We start from the raw sequence: 19,145 nt of genomic DNA, 5'->3' as shown, positions 1-19,145 counted from the left end.
TCTCTACTGATTCTGTCTGTGGCCCTCACTGACTTCATCTCGGTATCACAGCTGTTACAATGTCTTCTGCTGCGATTGCTTTGACTCCGCCAGCTCCGGCCAAATCTCCTAAAAAGAGAGCAAAGTCTCCGAGGAAGAAAACAGGCCTGACTGTGTCAGACTTGATACTGAAGGCTCTGTCCACATCCACACAGCGTGGCGGTGTGTCTCTGGTAGCCCTGAAGAAGGCTCTGAAGGCCGGTGGATATGATGTGGTGAAAAACAATGCCAGGATTCTCATCGCCGTGAAGCGCTTGGTGACTAAAAAGTCTCTGGTCCAGACCAAGGGCAGCGGGGCTTCGGGCTCTTTCAAGCTCAACAAAAAGCCCCCCACACCTAGGAAGAGGAAGGTGGTGAGAAAGAAGAAGCCAAAGGCGAAAAAGGTTAAGCGGGCCAGCGTCAAGAAAACAGCAGCAGCAGGAGCCACTCCTGCAGCCAAGAAGTCCCCCAAGAAAAGGAGAAAGTCAAAGAGCCCGAAGAAAGCCAAGAGACCCGCTGCGGCCAAGAAGCCCAAGAAGCCAAAGAGCCCAAAGAAGACCAAACGCAGAGTCTCCAAGACCAGGTCTGCTGCCAAGAAGTGAATGCTCTTCCACTGAACACTAAATGCTGGTCTTTGTGGACTCTATGCGGACTGAGCTGCATTCAAGTCAAGCTTTAAGTAGTTTTTTTTTTCTAAAGTAGAAAAAATGAACTCGCAGTTTGTACAAGCCTTTCTTTCCTGCTTCCTGTCATGATGTTCTAATGAACTGAATAGCACTTGCTTGAAATAAAATTATTTTCATTTACAGAGCGTACAGTGTGCTTTTATTTGAAAAAGAAATTCTCCAGCCTGATAAAATTTAATTGAAAAAACAAACCATATCGGGAAAACAAAAAAATCGATGTTTTCTGAACGGCGGTTAACTATTTTTGGTGTGTGACGCCTTAACAGCTGATTTGCCTGACTCACGGCTAAGTTTGGGAGGAGTGCGTATTACGCGCAATTACGCACAATTACGCACAGGGAGCTAGTTTCCCAGAGTTCTATAGTTTTCAACTCTATGTAATCCGTTTCTTGGGAAGTGGTAGATTATCTTTTTTAGTCCCACAGTGTCAAACGACTTTATGGAAGATAGTAAGTAGTAAAACAAACAAACAAACAAACACAAAACTTTGGGCCATCCTTATCCATATGTCCATATGGGTTATTATCTGAAATTCCTACTTAGTAGTCAAGTTTTTTCTCAGAAGTTTGAGTTATTAAATTAAATTGTTGAGATACTTATGCAAAGTTTTCACTTTTACTATTATTCCACATTGATTTAAAAAAAAATAAAAGAAAAAGAAACCGGTTAGATACTCATATAAATGTGAAAAAAGGAAAATCGACAGGAAGTGACACCCATAAGGACTCACCAATACTAAGAAGAGTGAAGCTTCATGGGCGTATCACAACATGGTTTCCGCTTATCTCCCAAAAGGGGCTTATTTTATCACACTCATTACCGCAGTTTATGACTGAATGTACACAGCAGAGGACAGCTGTTACTCTGAGCTTAGCATGAGAACGTGATAGGGATGAAGGGGTGATATTGTTGTTAATTATTATATTCTGACTTCATGAGGTTTTAAACTAATGCGAAATAATCTACAAAACCATTCACACCAGGGGGTACCTCAAAAATAATTATTTAACTACTCAGAAATTACACAAGAAATTACAACAGACACCTGACTAAAAACCAAGCTCACAGCTTGACCAATTGAAGACATGTGATACAAGTAAGTTAAAATGACAAAACCATCAACAGTAGATTTCTATAAGGCCTCTCAAACTAAAGCCTACATTTAAAATCACACCTTGATTGCGTTTTGAAGGTGCTTTACAGAAGCAAAACAAAGAAAGACTGTAGGTATCCAAACAGCAGTGACTCGCGCCACTGTGCGATTCATTGGCTGAGTGGTTTAGTGTTGCCACCTGCTGGCGGGATTAATTAACAACTGTTAACTGGAAATGTAGGCAACGTTTATCTGGGGTCAGATGCATATACTGTGTGTGGTTTAATTTCACTGTAACATGCAGATTACTGACGAAAAATGTAACCAACTAAGTATTTTACAGAACCCTATTGCACAAATACAAGCTGGCATCCCTCTCACTCAAAAATTTGTCATAAAACCGAGTGAGCTTTTTTTTTTTTTTAAATTAAAGAACAGATGAAAAATGTTAAAACTTTTAAAAATGGAGACAGTGCCCATGCTACTGTAATGTATTTCCTGTAACTCTGGAAGTTTTACTCCGTTTGTCAGTGGCAGAGCATGAGAGAGGAACTGAGAGAAAAGTGTGAACATACTGATTTATTCAGTGCCAAACATTAACCCAAAATAAACCGAAACAAATAACAATCAGTTGTTCTCCCTTTGCTGTTTTGAATTGATGCATTAATTGAAATTCTGCAGTTTATTCGTACAAATCGTTTTCTTTTTGTTTATTTTTTTCCATTAAAATATGCAGTTTGCTAAAGATTAGAACTTTATTGTTGGGCTTAGGAAGTACCAGGAGATCATTGGCCATGTAAAGTGGTGCATTTGAGTTTATGAACAGTTTTCAATTGTCTGCATTTCTTTATGAATATGACCTAAATCATCATCAGGTCTGCACTCAAATAGACATGATGATGAATTGGATTCTACGGAACCGTATGTTTGAAAACAAAGCATGTCTATACATTTACTTCATGTTTTCTGTTTAATAATAAAACTGACATTGTGCTAGTCTTAGCTTAGACTAAGAATAAATGTCAGTTCCCTTTTCTGCTGCATACTTCCTCACTTGTATTTGAACAGGTAACAGTTTTTGTGTTTGTAAATACTAATAAAAAAGAAAGTAGTGAGTTACTTTTGAAATGAATAAAATAGATTTGACAGAAGAAAGCAAAGGTCCCTCGTTTACTTGCAACTCTCCTAAGTGGCTTCTCATGTTGTCCACATGGAACTTTCCTTTAAAACTGAACTTAGACAATTAAAAAACACAAATCACTGTGTCATCTGATAGTCCAATTGCACAACAGATTCAGCATCATGGCTGTTACCTAAACATTTAACCTAATAATCTCTAATGGTGGTTTTTCTGACACTGCCTTTTAATAAGGCTAGATTTTAATCTAGTCTGCTTGAAGTAATTTTTCTGTGACTGGAAATAGTCTCATTCTTCAGGTCCTTACAGTATACTGGTAGTCATGTGTACCTGTATGTAATTAAGTAGCGTGGCATGTCATAACCTGACGACATAGGATGAGGGATGAACACACAGCTAACGCAGAGGACACGACAAAGGGCAGGGAAAAACACAGGGCTTAAATACATACTGGCGTAATAAAGGAATGCGAGACAGGAGGGAGACACAGCTGGGACAATGCAGGGACGATGAAAGACGGGGAAGCAACACTGAAACCAGAAACATGGGACAAGGATTACCAAAGTAAAACAGGAAACTGAGAATAACACCATGATGCAGACTCGGCACTAAAACATGGAACATGGGAACATGAAGCACTATCAAGAACTATCAACGATAAACCCAATAATAATAAACTCAAGGCACTGAATAGCTTTTTCACGCATTTTATAAACAACAAATAAATAACATTTTATTTACGTAGCACCTTTCTAGACAGAATCACGAAATGCTGCAAAAAGATAAGTCATGAAAGGTAAAACAGACAATATAAAACAGGCAAAAATGAACCAAAAGCTAGGTTTTGATATAATCTAGGCAGTCATTCAGAAGCTGGAGCTTGGATAAATCTTGGGGCTTAAAACTGAATGTCATCAGCATAACAGTGATAAGAGATGTCCTTGAAGGAGCCCATTATATGCTGGAGGGGGAGAAGATATATTAAAAACAATAAAGGCCCCAAGACCGAACCTTGAGGGACACCATAAGTAAGGGAGGTAGAGGATGACCTAAAAGCAGAAACCCCATAGAAAAACATCGGTGATGTAAATATGAGGAGAACCACTCTAAGGCAGTTCCACATACACCAACCCAAAGTTTTGGCCTTTCAAGCAGGATATGGTGGTCAACTGTGTCAAACGCCAACGTGAGGTCCAACATAAGCAGAACAGAGCATTTTCCTGCATCATTACTCATCAAAATATTGCTAGAGACCCTAAGAAGGGCTGTTTGTGTGGAGTGAACTCTACGAAAGCCGGACTGAAACGTATCAAGAAAAGCTATCTTTATCCAGAGCCTCTATAAGTTGCTTAGCCACAACCTCTTCTAGAAGCTTAGAAATTAACAGTAATTTAGAGATTGGCCTGTAACTGCTCCAAAGAGAAGGGTCTGGCTGGGATTTTTTTTAAAGTGGGAGAATAGCAGCATTTTTAAAACAAACCAGAACTATACCAGATGCCAGTGAAAAGTTGATTAAAGTGAGCACACATGGACCAACAGACTGGAAGACATTTTTGAATAATGATACAGGTACAACAACAACAAGAGGATGCTTTCACTGAATTCACTAGTTTTACCAGCGCAGGTAGTGAAACAGGAGCGAAAGTATCCAAGATGATGGTCCGAGATGGGGTAGAGACAGACAAAACAGGTACTGATTGTAAAAAAAAATCATTCTTACATTATTAATTTTTGCAAGCAGAAAAGACAGAAAATTTTCACAATCTTCATTAGAGGAAATAGGGGCTGCAGGTAGAGCAGGAGTAACAATGGTGACTAATGGTTGAATAACACCTTATGATTACCTCTGCTCTTTGTAACCATTTGTTAGAAATAGGCAGCCCTCGCATCTCTGATAGCATTATTAAAAGAAGCTAAAAGAAATTCAGTTCACAACATGTACCTGTGCACGGTACAAGCCTGTTGCAAAAGCACATCATATGTTCACATTTCTTTAGTTGACTCTAAGTAGATTTTTATGTCAAAGACAACACTTTGGAGATATAAAATAGTATTTGTGCACAAACAAAATGATTTTGCATAAGCAAAACCGGGCATGTGGTGCAATTAAAAAAAAAATAATAATAAAAGAGGGAAATGCACAATCACAGGACAAAAGAAGAAGTTGCAGGCCTAAAAAAAAACATCAGCAGCAGATGAACTGTATCTAAAAGTCCTGTCCTTAAGAAACAGGAAAGACTCTAAAAGACCTCGCACGGGACCTGAAAACTGCATCTGGGCCTTGAGTCAAAAGTTAAAATGATCTCATCAAAAGGGCAGCTGTCAAGCCATTCTTAAGGAAGGGAAACAGGGAAAAAAAGCCAGATGTATGCCAAATTACACAAGAACTGGAGTGAAAATCAGGGACAACAGGTTTTATGAAGTGATGAACCCAAACGTAACCTTTTTTAGTTGATATTGCATGTGTGGAGGAGGTAAGGAAAGAGGTAGAACAGTGGGGTGTTGCATTTCAGACAGTGGTGTTGGGGATCTTGCCAAAACCGAGGTCCCAATTAAGGCTTTTTCCATACAGCAGACAGGAAACAAGAGCTGAATGTGTGGAGAGTGTGTCGTCCCCCCCGCCCCTTTTTTTCACATAACCAAAAGAAGTCACACATCAAAAATAAACTATTGGAAATGAGGTAGACATCACCATGCATGTAAGAGGAAACATGCAGAAAGCTTATTATCAACTTCTGGGTAGAAACTGAGAAATTTTCAGGAAAACCCCAATGACGTGTACTCATGTGACTTACTTGCAAATACGTGTGAAAACAGACACAACATGTTTTCAGATCAACTTTCAGTTCCTTTTAATATGAGGAAGACTTAACCAGTCTACCCTTTTCTGGTGCAGAGGTTTTTGATTTTACTTCTCTTACTTAAATATTATTTTCTTTTGCCAGATTATTGTGCATTTTTGCAAGTTTAATAAATATTTTTTTCCTCCTAGGAGCTCTCATTTACCCAACTAACTGCACTTTCCTATGAATTCATTCAATTTTGAATTCATTTCAGCACACTTTGCCACTGACTGATGAAATAACAGCTTTAAATGACCTGAAACATTAGATAAATCACTGCAGGTTTATGTGCAGTAGGTAAATAAAAGGTGTGGTGCCTTTACTGTGGCTACATTTTACTGATAAGACATTTTTATGTGTGGGAATAAGCTAATAAGCTAAAGTTGTGGAAAAAGATGTTCCTCTTTGTCATATGATAAACTGCCCAAAAGTAGGAGGGGCTTAGGGTTTATAGTCAGTGGTGTCAGCACTCACTTTTGACACAGTCATCATGAAAACTGCAGTGGCCCTCCTGGCTCTCTCTTTCCTTCATGTCTGCTCTTCAGTACCTGTGAGCCGTCCAACAAACTGGCTCAGACAATGCCGTGCTTCTACCAACCTCTCCATCACAGCACTGGAGGTGCTGCCAGGTGGAGGATGGGACAACCTCCGGAACATGGACATGGGTCGAGTCATGAACCTCAGCTACTCCCAGTGCCAGACCACTGAGGATGGGCTCTACCTCATTCCAGATGAAGTGTTTGTCATCCCTCAAAAACAGACAGGTGTGGAGACCAGCTCAGAGATCATCAGTTCCTGGCTTGAGCAGAAAAGCTCAACATCTCACTCCATTAATGCAGACATATCCTTCCTCACGGTGCTCAATGGTAAATTTTCTGTTGAGAACACTAGAATGAAAACCCATCAGGTCAGAGACTCTTCAACCACAGCCAGAGTGCAGGTAAGTTTTCAGATGTTTTGAATAAATAACAATAACAAGGTAAAGGAAAATGCACAGTACTGATGTTGAGACTTTTTTTATATTAAGCAATTTACCATTTATTAATCATACAGTATTTGTACAGTATGCTAAGACATTATATTTAGAATAGAATAGAATAGAATAAACCTTTATTATCCCACGAATGAGAAATTTGGGTGCTATACAACTCTTATAGCAAGAGGAATATAGACACAAAGTAGTCCTATATACATAAGCCACTGAGATATGCATAAAAGTGTACAGAGACATGTACAAAAGTGTGTGTGTGTGTGTGTGTGTGTGTGTTGGAGGGGGGGAGGGGGTTATGAATACCATGAATATGTACAAACAAGATGCAAATGACTAACAGCAATTAAAAACAAGTGATATGTCAATTAAACCGGTAATGAGTAAGATAACCATGTTAAACTGTGTTATAGATTCTGACAGCTGCTACCAGTTTGTTATGTTTCCCCATGTCCCTCTCTGCCATTCCACCACGCCAGCAGACCACAGCATAAAAATAGCAGACGCCAGCACAGTGTTGTAGAACATCCTTAGAAATTTAGCTTTAGCATTTTATTCCTTTATGATCCTATATAATGCACTTTTAAAATCACTGTAAAAATATTAGAGTTAGCCAAAAAAAAAGCTTTTTTAACTGTAGTCTCAGCACATATGTTAAAAGTAATTTTAATTACAGAAAATAAAGAAGAGATTGAGATACACAGTGATGTACAACAATAATTAATCTTATAATCCTCTCTTTCAAAGGTTCGTAACTTCCTCTACACAGTTAAGGCTTATCCAGACTTCACTCTGGACACACGATTTGTTCAGCAAGTCAGAAACATCGCTGATGCAATTGAGAACAACCAGACAAGAAGTGCAGACTATCTCTCGGAGAAGATGGTGCTGGACTATGGGACTCATGTCATCACTACTGTGGATGCTGGGGCTGCTTTGGTGCAGGAGGACTATCTCCGTTCCTCTTATGTGTCAGACAGCCAGTCACAAAGCTCCTCTGTGAAAGCACAGGCTGGATTAAACTTCTTTGATAAACTAAAGTATGACATTAGCAGTCAAAGTGCCCAACAGAGCTCATCACTTCATACATATCAATCCAACATTACATACTCTCTCATTCAAAGCAATGGAGGCACAACTTTCTATCCTGGTATCACTCTGCAGAAGTGGCAGGAAAGTACCAGAAACAACCTCGTTGCCATCGATCGCTCAGGATTTCCTCTGAACTATTTCATAAACACCAACACTCTCACTGATCTGCCACACCCTACGATTGGAAAAGTTGCTCTTAAAGTCAGTCAGGCTGTAGAGCGCTACTACAAGATCAATACTCGCCCCGGATGTGTTGATGTCAACTCCAAGAACTTCAACTTCCAGGCTAACATGGATGATAATTCCTGTGAGGGTCCAGCTACAAACCTCAGTTTTGGTGGTGTCTACCAAGAGTGTGTTAAAATCAGCTCAGATGCAGATCCACTATGTAATGCCCTGGCCCAGAAAAACCCAGATACAGGTGACTTCTCCTGTCGTCCACCTTACTCACCAACTTTACTCAGATCAGAGGTGAGACTTCAGAGTTACTCTAAGTATGAATGTCATAGGGAAAGTCATTCCTGTTGGGGTTTTTTCACTTGTCACAAAACACGTTGTCAAGACAACAACTATGTTCGTTCTGCTCGCATCAACACCTACTGGTGCTCTATAAATGGACAGGCTCCAGAAAACTCAGGGTATCTGTTTGGAGGCATATACAGCCCCTCGCTCCTGAACCCCCTCACGAAAAGCAAAAGCTGCCCCCCAAATTTCATTCCAGTAAATTTTTTCTCAGATGGTGAGGTGATCTGTGTGAGTAATGACTATGAGGCAGGTACCAGATTCTCAGTACCATTCGGAGGTCTCTTCAGCTGTCAGTCAACAAACCCACTGGCAAGGAATCAACGCAGGTGCCCTCCCAAGTTCAGTCAGCACCTTGCTGCAATCAGTGATGGCTGTGAAATCCTCTACTGTGTTCAGTCTGGACTGTTCACAGGTGGAGAGCTCAAACCAATTCGTCTGCCTCCATTCACCAAACCTCCACTTATCAGCGTGCAAGCAACCAACACAGTGATGGTGATGACTGAAGGAGAAAGCAGCTGGGTGAGAGTGGGCCAGACCAAAATGTGGAAACTTGCCAAACCAGAAGAAATCCAGGAAATTGTTCAAGGCCTTAACCCTGAACTCAGTCAAATGTCTAATGGAGAAAAGGCAGGTGTAGCTTTTGGTGTGATGGGTGTGATGCTGATGGTGGCCATAGTGGGAGTGGTCCTATTCAAGCGGAGGAGGATGTCAGGGCTTAGAAGTAGAGGTTATGAGGAAATACGTGAAGAAGTTGAGAGGGAGTCACAGGAAGATGAGGCTCCTGAGCAGAACACAGCTTAGAAGTTTGATCACTCACATAGAGAAATGAAACCGGTGTGGCAGGTTTAGCTTTGAACTTCTCTTTTGATTGTCTCCACATTCATGCTTCTTACAGCACTGGAAAATATTTACATTTAAGAGCTTCTATTTTGAATCAGTCTTTGCATTACTTTAGTTTATTATGCTCCACATTTTGTACTTTAACCTGTAGACTATTAACATATATGCAGGGAGAAATGACTTTGTAGCAGTCTGCCTCTGAAATCACCAGATGGAGCCATCAAAAAGGGAAAGCAGGGGTGATTTTATACTAAGGCCCAAGATGCATAAGATCATGCTGTAAAATTTTTTTTGTAAATATCTAAGCACTGTATGCATGATTTTGTTTGCAAATACTTTCAAGAAAACATGTATAATAGATAATCTGAGAAGGGTTTTCATTTTTTCCACAATATATTCTAATAAACAAGCAAAGAAAAAGAGTTTTCTGTTTTGTGTAGTTTCTTGCACACCTTTTCTGTTATGTATCTTAAGCTGATTAAAATGAAAACTGTTTTTATTGTGCACATTACTAATATTATGCATTGTATGTTTCTAGCCCTGTAGAGGCCCAGAATGAAAGCGGCTATGAAAGTTTGTATTTCTTTTACATGACACCCCTTATGGCAGAGTTTTTAAAAACACTTACCGGTACAATTACAATAAAATACAATCTGCGCCAAATTCAAGACTTTCTCTGTAAGTCGATAGCGGCACAGAGAAGATTGTGCTATGGAGATCACATCATCATCAGTCTTGATGCAGGATGTGTTTGATGGAGGAGGAAGTGGCTATCTTTGGTTTGTACTGTTTCTATCTTGATCTTAACTTCTACTTCCAAGCTCTACATGTGTGAGGCTGACAAGAGACTGTCTTATGCATCTTTGCCAACAATGGTTTGTCAACCATGCCGTCTTATTTTTGGGTACTGTATATGTGGACAGATAGCTTTGTCACACCATCTTTGAAAGTACTAAGTGGTGCTTTTAAAACAGAAATCAGAGATTTCCAAACTCCACATTGAACCAATACTGCCCTCTTCAGGCCCAGCTGCAGAATTCCATGTTGATTATAAATAATTTTGTACAAATATTGAGAGGTTGCATGAAACTTTGTTTAGAACTACGTTAAATAAAACACACATAACCAGAGAGCGGGAAGTAACAATTTACAAATACATACTTTACTTAAGTACAATTATCAGGTATCTATAGTTTATTTGTTTACTTTACGTTAACTTTTTAATTTTACTCTCTACATTCTTTAAACAAATATCTGTAATTTCTACTTCTTGTGTTTTCAAAACAGGCTCGTTACTTTTGGTTTGACACATTTGCGTTATTATTTCGTCACTGTGGGCCTTTAAACATCAAACTAATTTTCCTAAAAGTAACACATGAAACTCAATCCTGTTCCTGTATTAATCACCAGAGGATGTTGCATAAAAATAGATGAAAGAGGCAAAACTGAGTGCTATAGTCAGGGGTTTAAGTGGGGATGTTTGTCCTTTTTCCTTTTATTTATTTATTTTTTGTTGAACACCGGAACAACTGCAGGTGTCCATAAATTGCGGTACTTCAGTATCTTGCTAGCCATCAGCTCAACAAACATCAGTAAAGAAACAAACTGCTTGTATGCAGTTTGCACAGTGTGTTGCTAGCTAAAGGTCCAGCTGCTGTATTGCACAGGGAGATTAGTAACATATCTAATTACTAATTACTCTTTGCTGACTTTATAAACGCCCAATTAGGATAACCGCATAACGGCAATATGTCTGTGAAGGTTCTCAGTTATCCAGGTCATCGTAGTCTAAGGAGCTTGGAAAGAAAAGCGTCTGGACTTCTTTAAGTTGCTTGAAGACGTTTCACCTCTCATCTGAGAAGCTTCTTCAGTTCTAGGGTCAAATGGTGGAGAGTCCCAGATGGTTTGTATAGCATTTACACTCCACCTATAGAACATCTCCACACCCTGTTGCCAATGATGGGGATTCATTTAGCCTTCCATTAGGTGATGCATGAGTGTTCTGGCAAGTAGTGTGGACGTGGAACTTAAAAAAGTCTTATAATGTCAAAGTAAACCCAACAAGCTGCCTGTTGACTCCCTCAGCTCACTGACAAAGGGTCATCAGAGCTTTTAATCACCCGATGACACATATTGGTTAAACCATATCCATGCATGTAAAAGAACAAAAATACTTGGATATTGCATTTCACTAAAAATGTCAGACTTGATGTTCAATCAGGATGACCTGCAGTAGCACTGTGAAACAGCCTGGAGTCATTTTTGACCAGGACATATCCTTTAGTGCACAAATTAATCAAATGTCATTCACATGTGAAGGCTGGATGACTGGGGGACCAAGGTAGCTCGATGATTAGCACTGTTGTCTCACAGCAAGAAGGTCCTAATGTCTAATCCATCATCTGGCCTTTCTCAGTGGAGTTTGATTGGAGTGGAGGTGATTTTAAACTGGCCAATGTGAGTGTAAGTGGTTGTCTGCCACTCTGTGTTAGCCCTGCAACAGATTGGCAACCTGTCCAGGTAATCTTGTATGCTTCACATTGTGAACCTCATTATACCAGTAAATAAACAGTGTTGCAAGTGAATGTGTGTCACTTTGGCAGTAGAGGGCAGCAGAGTGCCTTGGAACTCAGTTGTTCGCATAGCCGTCTTAAACTTGCCATTCTGGCGAACAGCAGCATGTTTCCTCAGCTTGTTATCTCTCCTGTTTTACAGGATTGTAATCTGTCTTCATATCCACTATATTTGAGTATGTACAGCACTCTGAAAATGTGTTTTCTTATTTCCTCTTCCTTATTTATTGCACTTGTCACACTTATGTTTCAACATTTTGAGACATGTCACTGAAACAAAGAATGAATGTTATACACGTAGCTATGATTGTGGGTTTTTTGACATGTCAACTTGTTATGATCATTGGTGTCGGGACAACACCTATGTTCGCTCTGCTCGCATCAACACCTACTGGTGCTCCGTAAATGGAAGGGCTCCAGAAAATTCAGGGTATCTGTTTGGAGGTATTTACAACCCCAATCTCCCAAACCCCCTCACGAAAAGCAAAAGCTGTCCTCCAAACTTTATTCCGCTAAAGTTCCTCTCAGATGGTGAGGTAATCTGTATGAGTAATGACTATGAGACAGGTACCAGATTCTCAGTACCATTCGGAGGTCTCTTCAGCTGTCAGTCAACCAACCCACTGGCAAGGAGTCAACGCAGGTGCCCTCCCAAGTTTAGTCAGCACCTTGCTGCAATCAGTGATGGCTGTGAAATCCTCTACTGTGTTCAGTCTGGACTGTTCACAGGTGGGGAGCTGAATCCCATCGATCTGCCTCCGTTCACCAAACCTCCACTTATCAGCATGCAAGCCACCAACACAGTGATGGTGATGACTGAAGGAGAAAACAGCTGGGTGAGAGTGGGCCAGACCAAGACGTGGAAACTTGCCAAACCAGAAGAAATCAAGGAATTTATTCAAAATCTTCATCCTAAACTGAATCAGATGTCTAGTGGCGAAAAGGCAGGTGTAGCTTTTGGGGTGATCGGTATGATACTGCTGGTGGCCATAGTGGCAGTTTTCTTGGTGAAAAGAAGGAGGAGGATGTCAGGGTTTAGAACTATGAGAGGTTATGAGAAAATACCTGAAGAGGCTGAAATGGATACACAACAAGATGTAATAAGAACGTAATACCTTGATCAACTAGATACAAAGATTATAGTAATGTGACTCTATTGGTTGTTATGCTTCTTACAGCACTGAAAAATGTTAAGAGCTTTTATTTTGGATCAGCCTTTTCAGTTTGTTTTTTTGTGTTTTGTACTCGAGAACTTTATACTGTTATACTATAGCTCTGGAAAAATGTTTTGACTCTTTTTTTAAAAAAGAAGGCGAAGAGATTTTCAAAGTTAACATTAAGCCCAACGGCTCCCCCTTGAGGTCAATATGCACATGCCATGTTTTATATTAATTAAATTTTTGCTCCAATAAAAGAACTTTGTGTATGATTTTCACACTGCTTGCAATAAACCGTGTATAATTCATAAACGAAGAACACTTTATTTGTAATTTCACAATGTCTAAATACAAAGTATATCATTATTTTTGTATTTAGATGCTGTTTGCATCATGGACCAGTTACTAAAATCTATGAGATGGTTTTTTAAAGTCGACTTAAGTAAGAACTAGACTGGTCTAACTCTAAGCCTTGTCTACAGTAATTGTGAAAAACTACTGTAGACATAAATCTGTGGCACCACACAGGATACAAATAATTGCCTGATAATTATTTGTATCCTAACTTTACTGTATTAAGAGCTAAAACCTCAAAAATGTCTGGAGTAATAAGTTATTTTAAGAAGTGTTTGTGAACTAAAAACCAAGAATGTGAGATACTATTTGTCCATGATTTAGACAGCTGCTGCGTGCTCCTGATGCAGGGAAAATTTTTCTGTTGGGGATACCTACCTTGGCACAAAACCGGGCAACTTCTTTTGGAGGATGCTGTTTCAATTTTAGCAGAGGGAACATGAGCTTTGAGAGTGTCTAAATTCTTCTTGCTGTCCTCCAGCAAGAAGAACTAGCAGATGTGTCTTTCTCATTAACTCAATGGAGGTTTGATTTACTTGCAACTGGACATGTTTTGACAGGTCCTAATGATTTTCATAGGCAAATATTATGCTACAGCTGTATTATATAGTACCCTGTGGTTGAGTGCGGGAGAAGGAGCCAAAAGTGGACACAAGCAAACAGAAACTAGAGTTTAACAAGCCTAATTGGACAAATACCTGGTTCCCATATAGTTTATTCTGTTCATCTGGACGTAGTGTTTTCAGTGGGAGAAATGTTTCATCACTCATCCAAGTGACTTCTTCACCCTCAGCTGACTACCTTATAAACAGTACATTGCACAATGACTGAAACTAGCACCACTTTGATCAGTAGTTGTTGATCAATAGTCATGAGAATTTGCACATTAATGATCAAGGAACTCACCTCACAGCCCATTGTTCATTCGGGTGCTAGTTTCATTGTGCAAATGCACTTTTTTTCAAGGTTGGGGAAACCTGCAGTCAGCTGAGATTCATGAATTCTCGAGTCTCAGCTGAATTAGTGACAAAATGTTTGTCCCACTGAAAACGTTACGTCCAGATGAACAAAATCAATCTTTTGGAGTACAAATCTAAAGTATCACATGTTTTTTTTTTTTAAATGTTGATACTTTCTGTCTCTAAGGCCTACTATAAAAACTGGTGTGACTCTGAAAGTGCACTAGAGCATAGCAGACATTATATGGATCAGTCTTTATTTTATCATTGTATTGATTAATGGTATTTCTCTAACCATGTAGACTCCCTTTAGAAGGCAAACAAGGTTCACAACTCCCACTCCAAACCATTTTTAATCAGTCATTAACATTAGTCAAAGTCAAAGTCAGCTTTATTGTCAAAACATATGTACAGCTCATACACAGGAACTTGAAAGTGCAGTGCTCCCACGGACCTCAGTGCTTCACTAAAACAACATGAAAGATAAAAATCTTATATACACAGCAGTGTCCATCACAATTCAAGTGCTTGTGGGCCAGAGTTCATGTGAATCTGGGACGGGGTAATCAGTGAAGGCCGACATTAAAACAAACACAGGATTATTAGAGAGATCAAGGTCAGATCTTGCTTGTACATTTGCCTCAAATAAAACATTTAATTCAGTTTTACTTTATACTTTGTCATGGTCAGCAAAGAAACAGCCCTCACAAAAGACTTACCTAGATCAGGGTGTGTATGAATTTTTTTCATGATACAACAAATGAATTTGTGCTAGATCTTTGACCTGATACAAAGCATATTTAACTGGAACTTTATAGTATACCTGCTTTATAGTTTGTATAGTGTAAAGAACAAAATTTTAACAGTGAAGGGAACTTACACTAGGAAAACTTGCATAAATCTGTGGCACCACACAAAATATTCTTTATTCAAATATGAACTGAATACCTCTTACACTGAATGAAACCTTTTGCATAAAGACATGTTTCTCTCCTTTGTCCTCACTGAGAAAAAACCACAAACACGCCACCCACATCCAGAAATAGACAGTGGCAAAGCTGAGCTCATGGTTTTGGTAAGGTTATCAGCACACAGACAGGCCAGCTCAGACATTATGTGAACGAAAGCACAGATTCAGTCCAGCAGACATACACCCGTGCACTGTACACTCACATGTACAAACATACATAAATACACGCCCATTTCCCGTAAAGACTGCTCAGACCACTGTTCATCTTTTCTCTCGTGACTACACAAAATTTCCCTCCCCCACAAATGCACATGCACGTGCACAGACATACAGGGCTGTGAGGGATTTACAGAACTGGGTCTTGAGAATAAAAACAAACCCGCTCATGCTGAGGAAATTGGGAAGGCCTTGGGGTAGAGAGGGAGAGAGACAGAGAGGGAGAGAGCAGCATAGCCAGGCAACTCCCTCCATGTTTTTTTTAAAAGGCAGATGATAGACCAAAGTGTGCACGCAGCAGGCTTCCAGCACAACCTCTCAGCAACGCTAAGGCTCGTCCAACCGTGATTTTATTTCCAGCAGGATCGAGACGTCAGCTTGAGGTTCCATTGTTCACAGCAAGCTGTGCAATCAACGGTGCAAATAAGGAGGGGGACTTAAAATCAAGAGATTTATTTTGGCTGTGGAAAAAATACTGGACAACAACGAAACGTAGAGGACAAAGAAAGCTAGGACAAGGTAAGAATGTATGCCACCAATGTGCACATTCTCAGCTTTAACAAAATATCTGTGGCCTGATTACAGCTTATATATTTAAGAGGATTAGAAGCTCATCTGCATTTACATCAATAAAAAAAATGACATTTTCTTTATTTCAAAGGAAAATAACTCAGTTACAAAAATGTGCTTATACACAGTAACCATTAATATCCACTGACTCCCTTTTTTATCCCTCACTGTACCTTTAGGTAACCATGTGTGCAGGAGGATACCAGCAGAGACACATTTTCCTGTTTATGTTGGCTTTGCCAATTATGCTGGAAGACTGCAGTGTCCAGGCCTGTCGGAGTGGCACAGGGTCCCAGTGTGAGAAAGCTCCTTTTGTACCAGGCCACAATCTGGCTGGAGAAGGCTTTGACGTGGTGCGGATGCGTCGGACAGGAGCATATGTCATCAATGTCAAAGCCCACCTAGCTGACAACCACACCTGCACACTGTGTCCGAACCGATTCCAAAAAGGAGAGGTGAAAACATGAAACCTACTACTTAACCTTCACACTCTTTATCAGCCTCAAGTTCATTCCTTCACCCTGTTTTTTTCTGTACTTTCCTGCATTTTTCCTCCCCCTCAACTTCCTATATTTTCCTCCACCACCTGCATCCCGCTCCACTTCCTGCCTTTCATCTGCTCCACAGATTCAGAGACTCCCAGCTTCAGTGCTTGACTGGCGTCCCTTCAGCCGCTGCTCTAAGCAGCTTTCCAGTGCACTTCACCACTCTGTGGACTCCCTGCTGCGCAGCTCCAACTCGCTGGTTAACAACAACTGGGATTTGGGTTTGAGCCTTGACAACATTGGAAAGGCAGTTCTGGGAGGAAGCCGCTCAGATTTGGCAAAGTTTGCACGTTCGCAGCACAGTGTGGACAAAGCCACTTTTGCCATTCATGAAATCAGTTGCACCTATTACAGGTAAAGCAACACAGGCTCATCCTTTCAGTTGTATGTGTTACAATTGAAAGGATGACCTTGATTACAATGTGAGAGAAATGTTTACTTTTGGAATTGTTGGACTCAGTGGACTGAGCTGCTTATCGTCCCTCTTACAGAAAAGCAAGGTTCAATTGCTGTTGTTTCATGATTGAACTCCACATGCCTTTTGTTTTTGCAGCTACAGGCTGGCTGATCATCCACCGCTGAGTGCAGAGTTCACAAAGCATCTCAAGAGACTCCCACAGAGTTTAAACACAAGCCAGAACAGAGCCCTATACAGACGTCTAATAGACACTTATGGAACACACTATATACACCAGGTCAGTGAAACTTGTTGGATACACAGGGGTTTAATGCTGCAATATGTAGGCTGTGGAAAGCATTTCTGGTGCAAAATAATGGTGATGTTATAATGCATTCTATTACTGTTTTGTGTTAGGTCCAGCTCGGTGGTAAGGTGAGGCGAATCACTGCCTTCAGGACCTGCCTGGCCACCCTGAAGGGCTTTTCAGAGGCAGAGATCAAAAACTGCCTGAATGTTGAACTCCGTATGGCATTGGGTTTCCTCCCGGCCAATGTATCTTTCTCCAACAGGTGTGACAGCCTCTTTAAAGGCAACATGAGCATGGGCTTTTACCAAGGCTTCATGACCCATAAGATTGAGGTTACTGGAGGAGAGAGGTACTTCCCTGACATCCTCTATCAGCAGGACCCATCTGAAGCCTACCACAGCTGGATGAACAGCCTTCATGAAAACCCCGATGTGGTTTCTTATGCCATCTTCCCTCTGCATCACTTGGTGGAGGATTCACAAATCAGCGCTAATCTGATAAGGACTGTCTCAGAGTACATAAAAGAGAACCAGCTGAAGGAAGACCAACTTGGTTTCAAGAACTGCTCACCGACTCCCAACCTGGACCATAACTGCTGCCCTTTAAGGGCTGGTAGAGGAACTCTCCAACTGGAGATTCACAGAGCTGCAGGCCTGAGGGCAGACACCTTCACAAAAACAGATGCCTATGTGAAGATCTTCTACAATGGCATATATGAAGAGACTGACACGGTGATGGATGACAATGACCCGATATGGAATGCCACCTATGACTTTGGCTCGGTGGAGCTGGGTCAGGAGTTGAGGTTTGAAGTCTGGGATAGGGACGTGCTTTACAATGATATTGCAGGGAGGTGTATTGTGTTTCCAGAGCGAGGAATTCATTCCTTAAGCTGTCAGCTGCGCAAAGGGGTTCTCTATTTTACCTACAGAATCAACTGTGATGCTCACTTGACAGGATATAGGTGTGGACGATACTCCCCCAATGCTGAGTAGATTAGGTATGGATTTACAGTAGTGCAAAAGTCTGTACCTCATTTCTTTTTTTCCTCCATATTTTGCTATGAAAACAGGAAATAGGTGCAGCAACAAACATTACAAGATCAACATTTATTAAAAAAAAATCTAAGACAAAATAAGGGTTTGTACATTTGTAATGAGCTTAAAAGTCAATATTTGGTATGACCAGCTGTAGTCTTCAACACAGACTGAATTCTGTTAGACAAGCTTTCTTGTCATTTTTTTTTAAGTAGCCTTCAGAAGTAGATCTCCAGGCTTCTTGAAGGACATTCCAATGCTGTACTTTGTATGTTGGCTACTTTTTGCTTTGTTCTCTGTCAAGATGATCCCCAGACTGCTTCAATAATGCTGACGTCCAGATTCTGATCTGAGCGTTTGTGTTTTTCTATCCATGCATGCTTTTACTGCATTCATGGATAGAATATTGTCATGCTGAAAAATGAAGCTGTGGCCATTCAGATGATTCCCAAAACCACTGGTTCCAATGCAGCCCCAAACCAAGTCAGTTTCAACCATGTCTTACAATGGCTGTGGCTGTTAAGACCTGTTGCTTTTAATTTTCAGTCCAGTTCTTGTGTAATTGGCCACGCCCCAGCCTTTTATCTTTCCCTTACTTGAACACTCCTCGACAGCCATTTTTCTCTTAAGACCATTTCTGATGATGCTTCAGTGACTGGTCGATGGATAAACTGGAAAAACAGATTTCTCTCTCAGATACCATCTATGGTCTTTGACTTATTTAAGTCCTCCTATTTTTAAGGACACGCTGAACACCATGCTGAAATATGTCAAGTTTGAACCGTTTTTAACTTAAAACTGTTTCTTTGCCGAGCTATCTGTGCATAGACAGTA

At 40.4% G+C, this 19,145-nt stretch overlaps 3 protein-coding genes across 3 annotated transcripts; all 3 read left to right on the top strand.

The window, feature by feature from the left end:
* Window positions 1-790, top strand: LOC146621387 (histone H1.5). Its single transcript, XM_085368405.1, has one exon. It carries the CDS (start codon window positions 60-62, stop codon window positions 618-620), a length of 561 nt encoding a protein of 186 aa, XP_085224531.1. The 5' UTR covers window positions 1-59; the 3' UTR covers window positions 621-790.
* A 5,478-nt stretch (window positions 791-6,268) lies between these two features.
* mpeg1.1 (macrophage expressed 1, tandem duplicate 1) lies at window positions 6,269-9,184 on the top strand. The gene is made up of 2 exons (XM_085368404.1): window positions 6,269-6,718; window positions 7,514-9,184. Exons 1-2 carry the CDS (start codon window positions 6,269-6,271, stop codon window positions 9,182-9,184), a joined length of 2,121 nt encoding a protein of 706 aa, XP_085224530.1.
* A 7,015-nt stretch (window positions 9,185-16,199) lies between these two features.
* Window positions 16,200-18,269, top strand: LOC146621385 (perforin-1-like). The gene is made up of 4 exons (XM_085368403.1): window positions 16,200-16,477; window positions 16,650-16,921; window positions 17,121-17,262; window positions 17,382-18,269. Exons 1-4 carry the CDS (start codon window positions 16,208-16,210, stop codon window positions 18,267-18,269), a joined length of 1,572 nt encoding a protein of 523 aa, XP_085224529.1. The 5' UTR covers window positions 16,200-16,207.
* Window positions 18,270-19,145: the final 876 nt, after the last annotated feature.

This window comes from Diplotaxodon limnothrissa, linkage group LG12 (assembly GCF_057381915.1).
Source record: "Diplotaxodon limnothrissa isolate DT_005_m linkage group LG12, D_limnothrissa_male_GT1.1, whole genome shotgun sequence".
Classification (NCBI taxonomy): domain Eukaryota; kingdom Metazoa; phylum Chordata; class Actinopteri; order Cichliformes; family Cichlidae; genus Diplotaxodon; species Diplotaxodon limnothrissa.
The sequence above is the reverse complement of the archived record's forward strand: the minus strand, read 5'-3'. Positions and strand labels throughout refer to the sequence as shown.

Bases quoted from the DNA above. Each gene is read 5' to 3' on its own strand.
- LOC146621387 (XM_085368405.1), top strand. From the start codon at position 60: ATGTCTTCTGCTGCGATTGCTTTGACTCCGCCAGCTCCGGCCAAATCT.
- mpeg1.1 (XM_085368404.1), top strand. From the start codon at position 6,269: ATGAAAACTGCAGTGGCCCTCCTGGCTCTCTCTTTCCTTCATGTCTGC. The intron at 6,719-7,513 runs GTAAGTTTTCAG...TCTCTTTCAAAG, and splicing joins CAACCACAGCCAGAGTGCAG to GTTCGTAACTTCCTCTACAC.
- LOC146621385 (XM_085368403.1), top strand. From the start codon at position 16,208: ATGTGTGCAGGAGGATACCAGCAGAGACACATTTTCCTGTTTATGTTG. The intron at 16,478-16,649 runs GTGAAAACATGA...TCTGCTCCACAG, and splicing joins ACCGATTCCAAAAAGGAGAG to ATTCAGAGACTCCCAGCTTC. The intron at 17,263-17,381 runs GTCAGTGAAACT...GTTTTGTGTTAG, and splicing joins GAACACACTATATACACCAG to GTCCAGCTCGGTGGTAAGGT.